This window comes from Diadema setosum, chromosome 3 (assembly GCF_964275005.1).
Source record: "Diadema setosum chromosome 3, eeDiaSeto1, whole genome shotgun sequence".
Taxonomy (NCBI): Eukaryota; Metazoa; Echinodermata; class Echinoidea; order Diadematoida; family Diadematidae; genus Diadema; species Diadema setosum.
The window spans coordinates 30,190,912-30,203,531 of NC_092687.1; the positions used below are offsets into that span (position 1 = coordinate 30,190,912).

The 12,620-nt window shown below is 34.8% G+C and overlaps 1 protein-coding gene across 1 annotated transcript in view; it reads right to left on the bottom strand.

The window, feature by feature from the left end:
* Positions 1-8,003: 8,003 nt before the first annotated feature.
* LOC140246766 (NXPE family member 3-like) overlaps positions 8,004-12,620 on the bottom strand; it is a 70,841-nt gene continuing 66,224 nt past the window's right edge. The window contains exons 6-7 of the mRNA XM_072326103.1: positions 11,863-11,924; positions 8,004-8,794 (exon numbers count right to left, since the gene is read on the bottom strand). Of these exons, the coding sequence (XP_072182204.1) occupies positions 8,004-8,794; positions 11,863-11,924 (853 nt within the window). The remainder of the gene's footprint in view (positions 8,795-11,862; positions 11,925-12,620) is intronic.

Sequence of the window (12,620 nt, forward strand, 5' to 3'; positions counted from 1 at the left end):
CTAATTTATCCTTCAGTAAATTTCTTCCAGATTTTGATATGTTGTAGATGAAACTTTGGGCTATCGTTCATGTGACCCATATTCTTATTGAAAGTCGGAATTACGTCCAAAGACGTGGTTATAATTGACGCTTAGCTTCAATGTCGGGAAATATGTCTTTCTTTCGGTGACTTTCTTTGCAATAGCTCAAGAAAAACACGCCCTTTTACCCCCACATGTTTAGTCCATGTCAAGTACATCTTTTCATAAAGTAACAACTACTTCATAGACACTGTCTTCTCTAGGTAAATTAGGTTCAAAGGTCATAATATTTATTTCCGAATAGATCGGATCACCTAATTTGTCAGTGTTGACAAATTCCCAGTCAAGTTTGGTTGACCTGTTTCACCTTTTTAGAGTCTTCATGAAAAATCTTTTATTGGCTTTGAGATGCACGGTTGCTTATTACAAGCTCCCCCCCCCCATTTTAAACATTACGCAGTTATAAATAGCATGTATACCTTTATTAATTTCTCCCTGAATTCATGTTATTTGTATATTTCTATATTATTTGCTCGTGATATATTTGTATATTTTCACTCTTTGTTGAAAATGAATTTAACGATAGGAACGAAAACATTGCATTATCTGACAAATGAAAACTACGTGACTGTCAAATTACAATTTGAGAACATTTTCGAATAAGCAAATTGTGCCCATATCGAGGTATCCTAGCCATTATTGTAAAGCAGTGTCCTGTAAATTTTTATTACTCAATTATTCTTTGTTTTGTTTTGTTTTACTTTACTTCTTTGTTTGTGTTTCTATGTCTAGTTTAAGTTTGAATGTTTTTCCTTTTTATTTCTTAACATCTTTTTCTTTCGCGCACGTACTGCCGTCGATGGTTGCAATGTATACCCGATGCGCCTGCTATTTGCAGAAATTCATTTCAGCTAATATGAGGCTATATTCTCGTCCACCATGACTGAATGTTTTACAAGAATCAAAGAGAAAATGCAATCAAATGCAAGTCAAGATTCAAGACTCAAGACCCAGTATGCAAGTTTATTTCAATTTCCATAAGATAAACAGAGAAATTATACAGGACCTTGCATCACAAGACCAACAAAAAGTCGCCATATATGGATCTTTTTTATTTCTGAAAGAACAGACTCTAAGCTTTGAAATGATGTATAATTCAATTCAAATGGACTCTTCTAACATATCCATATACTGGAAAGAAAGCACACATTCTATATAGAAAAGTATGAACTGAGAAAAGAGGCTCTTAAGTGCAGGGTCTATTCAAGCGCTTAATTCTTACCAAACCGCGCTAGCTGCGCGATGAATGGGACCAAAAAAAAAAAAAAAAAAAAAAAAACAGGATGTAAACCACCAGAGCAACAACAATGAAGGTATTATTAGATTGAGCTAAGATTGAGCTTAGGTTAAGCATGCTTTATAAACACTTGCTGTCCGTCATTAATGCCAGCTTTCAAAGCAGTAGCATCACCCTTATGATTGAAAATGAAGCGTGTGCAAAGGATTTTCAAGAAATGAAAAGGGGCCTCCAAGACGTACCTAATTTCACTACTCTTCCAAAAAAAAAAGGGTTGTAGAAAAAACTGCCAAAACACACTTTCCCATTCATTTCATGATCCAGATCTTAGCAATAACGTAGAAGAATAATAGCCCTTTCCGAAAATATGAAAAAACTCAAGTTTGACTTGGTTGGCCTGTTTTACCTTTCTTTAGTCCTCACGTAAAATCAATGGGTGCGACTTTTTGTTTGTTTTGTGGTGCCCGGTCACATATGCAATGTATAAGCAGAACATATTTGTAATAATTGCATAAACGTAAAATGACAAATACATGTGAAAATGAGTAAACAATAAAAACAAAAATCACAATTATATATATATATATATATTTACATATGAATATAACACAAGCAAATTAAGGATGGGTATGGAAAATGACGGTCCCAATATTAAAAGCAGTGCTTGTATGATTTGGTACCCTCAAAAATACATAGATCAACAAATAATGAATTAACGAAGCTACAAACCGACAGTAAACAAAATAACACGTACCAATGTCAATTGACAGGACATTAAGTTGGGAAGGAGAAAAAAAAAGACAAAAGAAAGACAGAAAAAAAAGCTACAGCTCGTGCCATCGTGCACGCAAGCAAAATGGATTCCATGAGATAAGAGTAATTATTATACATACAAGCCACTTTTTCGAGACAATAAAACCATGTACCAATATTCCTGCAACGGGTTTGCCTAATGACATGCAATATTGTTAGCATAATACCTGTCCTATGTATTTTACATTTCCCGTATCAATGGAGAAAAAGAGTACAATATTGTTTCCAATATTGTACTCTGCTGTCAATATCGCACTCAAATGTTTCTTTATACGCATGCGCAGTATCGCTTGCATAGAAGGTAAAGTGCAGTGGCATTGCGCGATGAGGTTGAGAAATGCGCGATGAGGTTGAGAAATGCCATAGGAGTCTGTAAGCTGTGCTATATGCTGCAGTCGCTCGCTGATATGCTCTGTATGTACTGTACTGTGCGTAGACACACGTTCGTATACAAGTTGAAAGGTTAGATTTTGTAAACAACAATGGCGGCCTTCACAAAAAGGTTCTCGACTCTACACTCTGACGAATTCGAAAACATTCTGAAAGATAAAGACGAGTTGAACACACGAAAGGCAACAAAAAGTACTGTAGATGTTTTTAGAGCATATTTGATGGAGAAGGAATTGCCGTGGACGTTTTGATCACTTTCAATTCATGTCGAATCATGTCACTATCAGGCAGTAACGTTAGTCTAGTATTAGTAATAGTAGTATTGGATAATGGTGAGTGAAGCCCTTTTTTATTTTCTTGTTGTTTTTTGTTGGGGGGGGGGATTGAATGTTTTGTTGTCGTGGAAAGTGGTTTGTATGTACAATAATAATGATATTGGATTTCTTTCGTGGCATATCAGATATATTGCATTCATCAACATGAATATTGCACTCGTCTTCGACTCGTGCGTTATTCATGTTGATGAATGCAATATATATGATATACCACACAAGTGCATCCAATATTATATAATGATAATATACAACCTAGATTAAATATATTGCAATGAATTGTGTACATCCATGTAATTATACCGGTAGGAGTGCAAAAAAAAAAAAAAACACAAAAAAAAAAAGAAAACGGAAATAGACGAATGAGAGTATAATCACAGTGGTATACTTTACAATAACAGGAAAATCTGAGGAGAATTTATGTTTCACAGTTTATTTTTCTTTCTAAAAAATAATGTTAATACATAATTGTTTAATGTTAAAAAAAAGGAGATGATATTGACATGATACCACTAACCTTATTCGGTTGCATGTTTTAAGATGTCAATAAAAACAATTTTAATTTGTTTTTAAAATGATTTAAAGTTTTAGCTGTTTCTATAATGTTATGGAGTGAGTTCCAATACTTTGGCCACTCGTAAATAATGTGTTATATAACAGCAAAATTCTCAAAAACTACAAATTGAAGTCATTCGATCGACTTGTTGGTTGTGAATGGATTGATTTCCTCGGAACATTGTTTCAAATACAGTTGAAAGATTATTCTTATTTCAATTATACATAACTTGTCATAGATTAAACGTAGACTCTTCTAGCAACGGAACGGAAGAATCAAACTTAATTTGCGGGCGATACTTGTGTTTGGTCTGGAACTGCATCTTATCGCTAGTCGAGTTTGTAGCAACCGGGCCTAGGTCACTGTTAGAGATGCTAAGTCAACTAATTAAAATTACATTTAGGTACGATGCCTTATTTATCTTTTTTTTTTTGTTTCTAATATTCTTGCTTGGTTACTTATCATTACGAACATTAGCTATTCTTGAAACACAAAGAAAGAAAGCAGTTGATATAATCTGTAAGGTAAAATAACACTTATATTAAATACAATCAATCGTTTAACAAGAGTGTAAGTAGTCATTGATCCTTTAAGTGCAATGAGAGAGACACCCAACTTCAGTGGTGCCAGGTAAATGAATAAGGTCAGTTTTGCAAATATGTAATTTATTTCTTTTTTTTTTCTTAATATCAGGATGATCATCTTTATCATTATCACAAGTTATTAAGACAAATTCAAATGACGATAACAGTTACATTATGTACATTTCAACGGTACTCAAACAGCTGACGAACAAACATGGATACACAATGAACAGGGAGGCAACGCATGGGATAGGATTCACAAGGGTTATCATTTTGCTGAGGACTTTAGGCGCCTTCATAATGCATTCATGTACATATATGCAATGATTACATTAAAATACACACAATTATCAAAACAGATCGATAGCAAACATATCATCTAAGATGAATAAAAGGACAAAAAAAAAATCCAAAATTCACTCTGAAACCTGACTAAAATCATACCTTCGAAAAGAAAAAGATAACTACGCATAAATGTATCAATGTTCCATATATATATATATATATATATATATATGAAGAGTTTGTTTGCAAAAACCGATAAGTCCATATTTGCCAAACGGAGATATTTGCGATTAAAGGTCAAGAAGAATAAAGAGTATAATAAGAAAATTTTTGCTTCTTTTGACCATAACTTCAAAAATGTACCTTTATATGTAGTGACCAATATATCATTTAAAAGGTATTATTTTGTACTTTATGACAGAGACCGTACTTCATAATCTTCAAAAATGGACTTATCGGTTTTTGCAAACAAGCTCTTCATGTATATATATATATATATATATATATATATAATCTTCAGTATTTATACATCTCAACATACAGTCTATATCACATTTGAATTTATCCCAAGAAACTGCCTCCCCGCCAGTAAAGAAAGAAAATTATATTTACTTTCAACAAACCACGATATGCATGCATTAACGTCCACTCTTAAAAAAAAGCCTCACAAAATTCTTAATTTTCTTCAATTTATGTCTTAGAAATTGAAGATAACTCAAAACCTCAACCTTCACACGTTTGCTTAAAGGGGAAGGCTAGTAACTGATCAGTGGGAATCAGTGGAAATGCTGGGGGATGATTGTTCCAATCCTTATGGGATTCATTCAAGAGTTCATTGTACATCTATTGTTGTGTGAAAATGATTTGCTTCAGAACGGTCTCATATTCAAGTAATGTGCAGATTAATGCTCCGTCACTGACCAGGGACGCTAACCTGGAAGCATTAAACTGCACATTACTTGAATATGAGACCATTCTGAAGCAAATGATTTTCACACAACAATAGATATACAATGAACTCTTGAATAAATCCCATAAGGATTGGAACAATCATCTCCCAGCATTTCCACTGATTCCCACTGATCAGTTACTAGCCTTCCCCTTTAAAGGTCCAGTTTACCTTTGGGAGCAGTGATTTCAAAAATGTTCAAGATATCACATTTGATGCATATGTGTAGGTCTGTTGTATCACAAAACATCCTACCATATAAAATTTTTGCAATAAAGCCTAAAATATGGGGAGATATCAGCATGCTTCTCAATAAACCATAACTGTATACGGTTTAGTCTGGAAGCATTCTTATTATAACTATTGTTCACATTTTGTGTACTTAACAATACTTAACATCGATTATACGGATTCAAATTTTTACAGTGGTTGTTTCTATCCCTAACTCACATTTTAGATCTATTTTAAAGCAATAATGTTGGGTTTTTGTTTCATCTGCAAATGGTAAATTATGCCTTCAATAATATCTTGCTTTCAGAAACATAATAATCATTACATACCTGCCACTATCTTTACAATCTCCATTACACACAAATATGTGAAAGAACACAGGGAATATAAGATGGCGGCGTTCCTGACTTCAGTGGGAAAGTCCTTGTTGACATTTTCTTCTTCTTCTTTCAATGTTTCGGAAACCGCCGCAAATCTTCTCTGTGTGACATGTAACTATGCAATATTCAAGCGTCTTACGAGTTGCTACCCGGATTTTTATTTACTCATTGATTTACGTACAAAATATTCTTATTAGTTATAATTATTTCCGGCATGAAAAAGGTCATAACTTTATTATGAATGTTTGGACTAAAATACAAGCAAGGGAATATGAACAATTCACAATGTCAGGCAACAGTTTAATACTGAATTACATAGGTGTTGGAATAAGGGTGCTGGGATATTAGCTTCAGTATTATGTCTCTAAGAATATTTTCATTTATATCATATAACTCCTAGATATTTTTGCAAATGTCATAATGCAAAGTTATATGGGCAATGACCCCCACCCCTCCCCCCGGCTGTTGTGTCTACACTCGAGCCACCGCTACAGCCCCATACATGTTCCCCGACGGCGGGGACGTCTGCTTGAAAAAAAATCAATCCCTCGAAAATACACCATGATAAAGCAATTGACAGACACATAAGCTGACACACAATAGAGAGCGACTCCCCAGGCCTCCCACGCCCTCCCACGTCTGTTTGTTTTTCTTCTTCCTATTTTCTCCCTCTTTCCTTGCTCTTCGGTGATAAAGCCACGGCTTTAGATACCCAGTAATGCTTGAACTATGCAGATGCATATTACGACCGACTGCCTGAGACCCTTGGCGGAGGTAATGAATAACAACAAATAAACACAAAACGTAAATAACGTGTAGGCTTTCTTCAAATTTACTTGTTCATGGCTATGAACGTATTTTTGCTGTAATTCAATTTCGACTTCAAGTTAAATATTATACTTCACTATGGCTAACTATTGTAGCTATTTGCAAAGTATTTGATGCAACCAGGAGGGGATTATAAATGGTAGTAAGATAGATTGACATCAAGATATTTTGCGATTGTTGCGCTCATACTTATTTACATAATTTTAATGACAAAATGTACATACACTGAATTCAAATACTATGATGTGTCTAGAGCAATTACCTTCTGGGTAATTATCCCGGACATTTCCCCTAACCCAAATCCTAGTCCTAATCTTGGACCTAATCCTAACTCTAACCAAAACTGTAAGCCTAAATCTAACTCTAAATCTAATCTTCACTCTAACCTTATCATTACCAGTTTTTGGTTGATACGACTATGATTAAAAAAAAAATGAAGGCAATACAAAAGTTATTTTTGTTGCTATAATACTTTTCATTATGTTGTGTGTGTTTTTTCAACTATTACGTTCAAAACAATTGAGACATTTACTCTCGTTTTAGAATTGAAATCTAGGAATTCTTCCAATATTAAAAGAACATTGAATCAATACATGCTGTATGCGATACTAAATGGAATTTGATATTCATATGAAGGGATAATAAAGTCGAAATATGCATGACCTTTTTTGTCCCAATGTTTCACGTAATATCGCTGTAACATACGAACATTGCATCGGATGTATATATTTATTTAACAATAATACAAGTTATTTGCACAATTGTGCAAAATTATATAGGGCTTACTTGTATAAATACAAAGTGACTCTCTGAACGAAGAATACGTTGTGCATTGCCCCAAAGAACATATCATTTCCTAAGAGGAACATTGGTTAAAGAAAAGGGAAAATCAGCGTCTACATCCCTCTTATCAGGCATACTAAACACTACATGTCAAGAAAATGTTAACGATATTAAAGAATACAAGGTAAAAAACACAAACACACACACACCACGCACACGCACACACAGACATCATGTGAGCGTTGCTTGTTACAGTGAAATCTTTCACTAAATGTAGCTATTAGAGTTTAGAGGCTAGGCATACTTTCTTGAAACCCAGGGCTTATACTTGTGTCAGAGGAGCATCTCTAATCACATTCAATTTGAGAAGTTAAACGTGTATCTGTCAGAATATCGTAGGGATATCTTAGGTAGAGATTTATTATCCTCAAGAATGTCTGTTTTATTTTTTTTTTTTTTGCTTGGTTTTGATAAAGGCTTACATATAGTTACAATCAAGGGAACAATATTATACAGGTGTGAGACACCCATGCTTTACAAGATCATGCTTATTCTTACTCGTTGGGGCACATGTAAGAGAGCAGAGTAGATATGCCGCTGGAGATGACACCGCTGACTGGATGAACCATATCTTTGTTGGAGAACCCTACAGCCATAGACCATTGGTCAATGAATCCTATGTTGGAGTAGTTTGCAAAGACTTGTCTCATTTTGAGGTCCAGCGAACGGGCATACCAATCGCTGACGGCAAGAATGGATCCCGTTCGTGTGTTGGCGCTTTTCAAGACAATTAGTGTTTTCGGACTTCGTTTGTGCAGCCTTTCCACAGCTGCTCGTATCTGTCGTGCACGATCTTCGTAATGACTGATGTTCACAGTAGTAAGATGTGCCCATAATGTGAAAGTATATACCGTGTCTGCTGTAGCGTGTAATTCATCCAGGGCATCGACAATATATTTTACCTCTGTTGCATTGGTCCAGTTGTTACGTATAGGGTAACCATGGTGGCGATAGTGTACCGTAAAATTAAAGGTTGTACTTTCCGCTAGCGATGGACCTACCTTCCAGTTGGATTGCTTAGTTGGTGGATTTGGGATGAGCTCCTCAAGGTTACTGACAAGAAATTCAAAGTATTGCCTTGCTGTTGAATCGCCATGGAAATACAATGTTTTGTTTCTGAGACACTTGTAAGCTTCTGTACTTTCAAAGGGACGCAGTCTGCAGTAGTTAGAATACCATCTACCTTTGAAAAAATATCCAGCAGCTACGGAAGAAGAGTTGAGGAGAGATCCAATCCGACATGGAGGAAGGTTTTTGTTTGGGCAACCGCGTTCACCAGAGTGTTCTGAGTGTAGTACAAATTTATTACATTAGGGTGGGAGACCGACATTTAATCTAGATTAAAGCTATTTAAAGGAAATATATTGACTCAACATATTCACCATAAATGAAATATAACAAGCGATGCAATGTATTAATTTGTAGACTGATTTTGTTAGTATTATTGCATTAATATATTGAAGAATATTTATATATTATATGGCCCCAAAACAAACATTAAAAGTCAAAATATAAGTTAGTCTGATAAGGAAGAGTATAAAATATTACGAGTTTAATTATACGAATTTGATGGAAATCGAATGAAAAATAAGAAGGCTATGACATTTCGAAATTTCGCTTTATGGGGCCGGTACATTTCTTGAACAATCAATACGAACATGCAAATGCAAAGTGAGCACGTCATTCCGTCACAACTTACATATAGTTTGCACATAGTTCGAAATTTCTAGTTTTTTAATCAAATGCAAATATGCCTGAAGTTCAAATCCTCTTACAGCTGACTGATCACTATTCTGAAGTTATTTAACCACGAATAACGTCATGTTTCGGACTTCAGTGGCAGAAACATTGAATTTTCGTAATTTTTCCTTTTTTTTTTTTTTTTTTTTTTTTACTCGATCGATGGAAAATTGTGAGGATTTGACATTGTAAGCTTACTCATTTGCATATTCTTACCAACTGTTTGTTTCGGAGAAATTATCAAAACTTCAAAATTTCAGAACTTCCTTATTGTTCATCAGATTTTAGTCAAATTTTTACCGTTGAATTCGTAAAAGTTAACTCTTTTCTATCAGACTAGTTTATATTTGGACTAGATTTCTTCTTTGCTGCACCTATTACTGCACACGCACAACTCTACTCAGTTCTTCCTTTTCCCTTTAAGCGTGATATCGCAATAGAAAACAAGTAAAACTACTTTTCGTGAGAGGCAAACATGAGTTATATTCCGATTGAGGCCATCAACCCAATCAAGCCATGCGTATTTTTTTTTTTTTTTTTGGGGGGGGGGGGATACAGTTCTTAAAAAAAAATCAAACATTATGACATTATTCAATGTCCAAATGACTGACATAATCAAACAATGTAGACTGGATCACGTATAAATGAATATTAATTTCAGTAAAACAAAGGGAAATCAGTGTATCTCGAATAGATATAGCAAGCTTGCAATATTCCTGCATAACCTCAACAAAAGGTGCATGTGACAATGTCATGTCTTCTGCCTGCATCGATATTCTGCCGGCTTAAACAAAAGAACCTATTGTTCTTTGATCGCTAGATGTACAGTATACATGTACTGACATTCCTCAAATACTAATACACTACCACTATTGGAATGCGCGTCGCCAAGACTACACGGCTTGATATTACAACCCCACATACAATTCTGAAGTATTCCAATACGTCTAGATACATGGTACAGATCATGAATACACAGTCGTTTACAGTGTACGTACAGTGTCACCGGCTCTCAATCATTGGTCTTTACCTCCTGTAACATGTCTAAGTGTGACAAAGAAGAACTTTAATTTATGGATCATTTTTCGATATACACTTGATGACGATGCGTACCTGTAATGTACAACTGTTATCTTGAAATAAAATTTTGGTGAAAGAAACAAAACAGAACAACTATCAAACTTGCACATCCATATTCCCCCACCCCCCCCCCAAAAAAAAAAAAAAGAAAAAAGAAAAACACCCAGATCAACAAACAAACTGGTGGGCAATGCCAATACCTTGGGCGCCATCAACACGGGGGAAAAAAAGGAAGAAGAAAAACTTACATATTTATAAACCTGTGTAATTTGGTCCATTTAGTTTGGTGCACAGGCAACAAACTTCTCTACTTTCTCAATGTACAGTAAATAGTTTGCTGCTTGGCTTGGTATCTTTATATTTACATTTCTAAATATGTTGTTTCCCAAGCAACACCTGAAAATTAACAATCCACATATTACCATGTTGAATTTTTTCAGCACTTCTGTATACTATTTTACCTCTTCATAACTTGTATAAATGCAGTTCTCTGAAAAAAAAAAATAATGCTTATGCTGACGGTCTCCTGCTTCCTTGTTAAATTTTATGATATGCACTGCCTTTTCTGTATTATATCACTACAGCCGCACATTATGGGGGGATGTTTTCCAAATAATACAGGAATGAAACTTTACGAGTAAGGCATAATATGAATCAATATCAAAATGATGATTGCAATAAAAACAGCTGTACTCAGTATAAAATAAACACAAAACAGTAACATTATTGATTTGACACTGGCGCTGAAAAGGCGATGTATGCTAATCTGCTATATGTAATCTGCAGAGATATACATAGTTCTGCCAAGGAGGTAGGCCTACTAGGCGAGCTCGCCTAGAAAGCCTACCTCCTTGGTTCTGAAAAACCACGTTTTTATCGAGCAGAACGTATTAGGAGATAAGCAGTTCTGCTTGAAAAAAACTGGTGCAAATTAGGCAAATCAGGCAAAGAGCTAAGTGTCTCCTACAGAAACGTAGATCTGCTTCAAAAGATCCCCCGCCACCGTTCTCTATTGATAATTATCAGTACCTTAAGAGGCCAAACCGTATCTTGTTTTATTATTTTTCTCTGCAATTCTGAAAATAAGAAAACTCATGCAACTCATCGTATCCCTGTTCAGAACGGTGTAAAATTGAATGTTTAAAGCCGGTTTCTCGCGTAATGGATAAAGGAGATACGCACTGCTGCCAGATTACGGCCGAGCCGTGATGTGGCAAAATTTACAATAAATCACCATGTATGTGTCTAAACATTGAATAACTGCACCACAAGACACAAACTAGCTTTTTTCTCCAACCAACCCCCCCCCCCAAAAAAAAAGAAGAAGATCCGAACTAATAATGTAAACGTTTACGTATGGGAGAGAATTTACTAAATCTAATCACATGGCAGGATTTTGCAGGTTATAGAATAATAAAAACACACATGGCACGTAACATAAACAATCATTTCATCCTCTATATCATCCGAAATAGGCAAAACAAAGAATAATCAAGATTGTAGTTGTGAATGGAAAGAGCGAAATCAACTTACTGCTGTACTTGTTTGTGACGTTCACATACTGGGATCCATGCACAGGAATAGCCTTTTTAAAACTATGAAAAAGAAAAGATTGTAAATAAAAAAGTAATACCTCGCTCGGTTTTGCAACACCAGTTCTGAACCGCTACAATGTAAACACTGCAGGGGTTCAGTGATCCATGAATTATCAAGTCAATTTCCAAGAAAAAGTCTGAGAAGAAAAATTATACATGTTTACGACATCCTACAGATTTATTTCCTGTCATTTACTGTTGTTCATTGATAATCTCTGTAACGATAATAACAATGTAACGATAATAACAATGCAATCCATCTTGATTTCGGCTATCAACCAGACCAAAGAAAATTTCGAAATTGGAGGCCTTTATATCCACGTTTAAAAACAACAGAAGATATAACCTATTTGAGTGTGTGCGGATGTTGATATATAAATTAACTTAAATTCCATATACATTGCATATAAATGTTGGTAAAAATTCACACGAAGGCCTACACACACACACACACACATATATATATATATATATATATATATATATATATATAAAATATTACATACATATATTCATTTACATATAAAATGTCACCGTGAATAATAAAACCAACATAAAGTCGCACACACTGATTTTATGTGAAGACTGAAAATAGGTGAAATGGGTCAACTTAGGCAATCTCGAGTTGTTTAATATTTTCTGAAGGGGCAAGTTCTCTTCTGAGTATGCTAAAGTTGGGGATCACAAAATGAACAG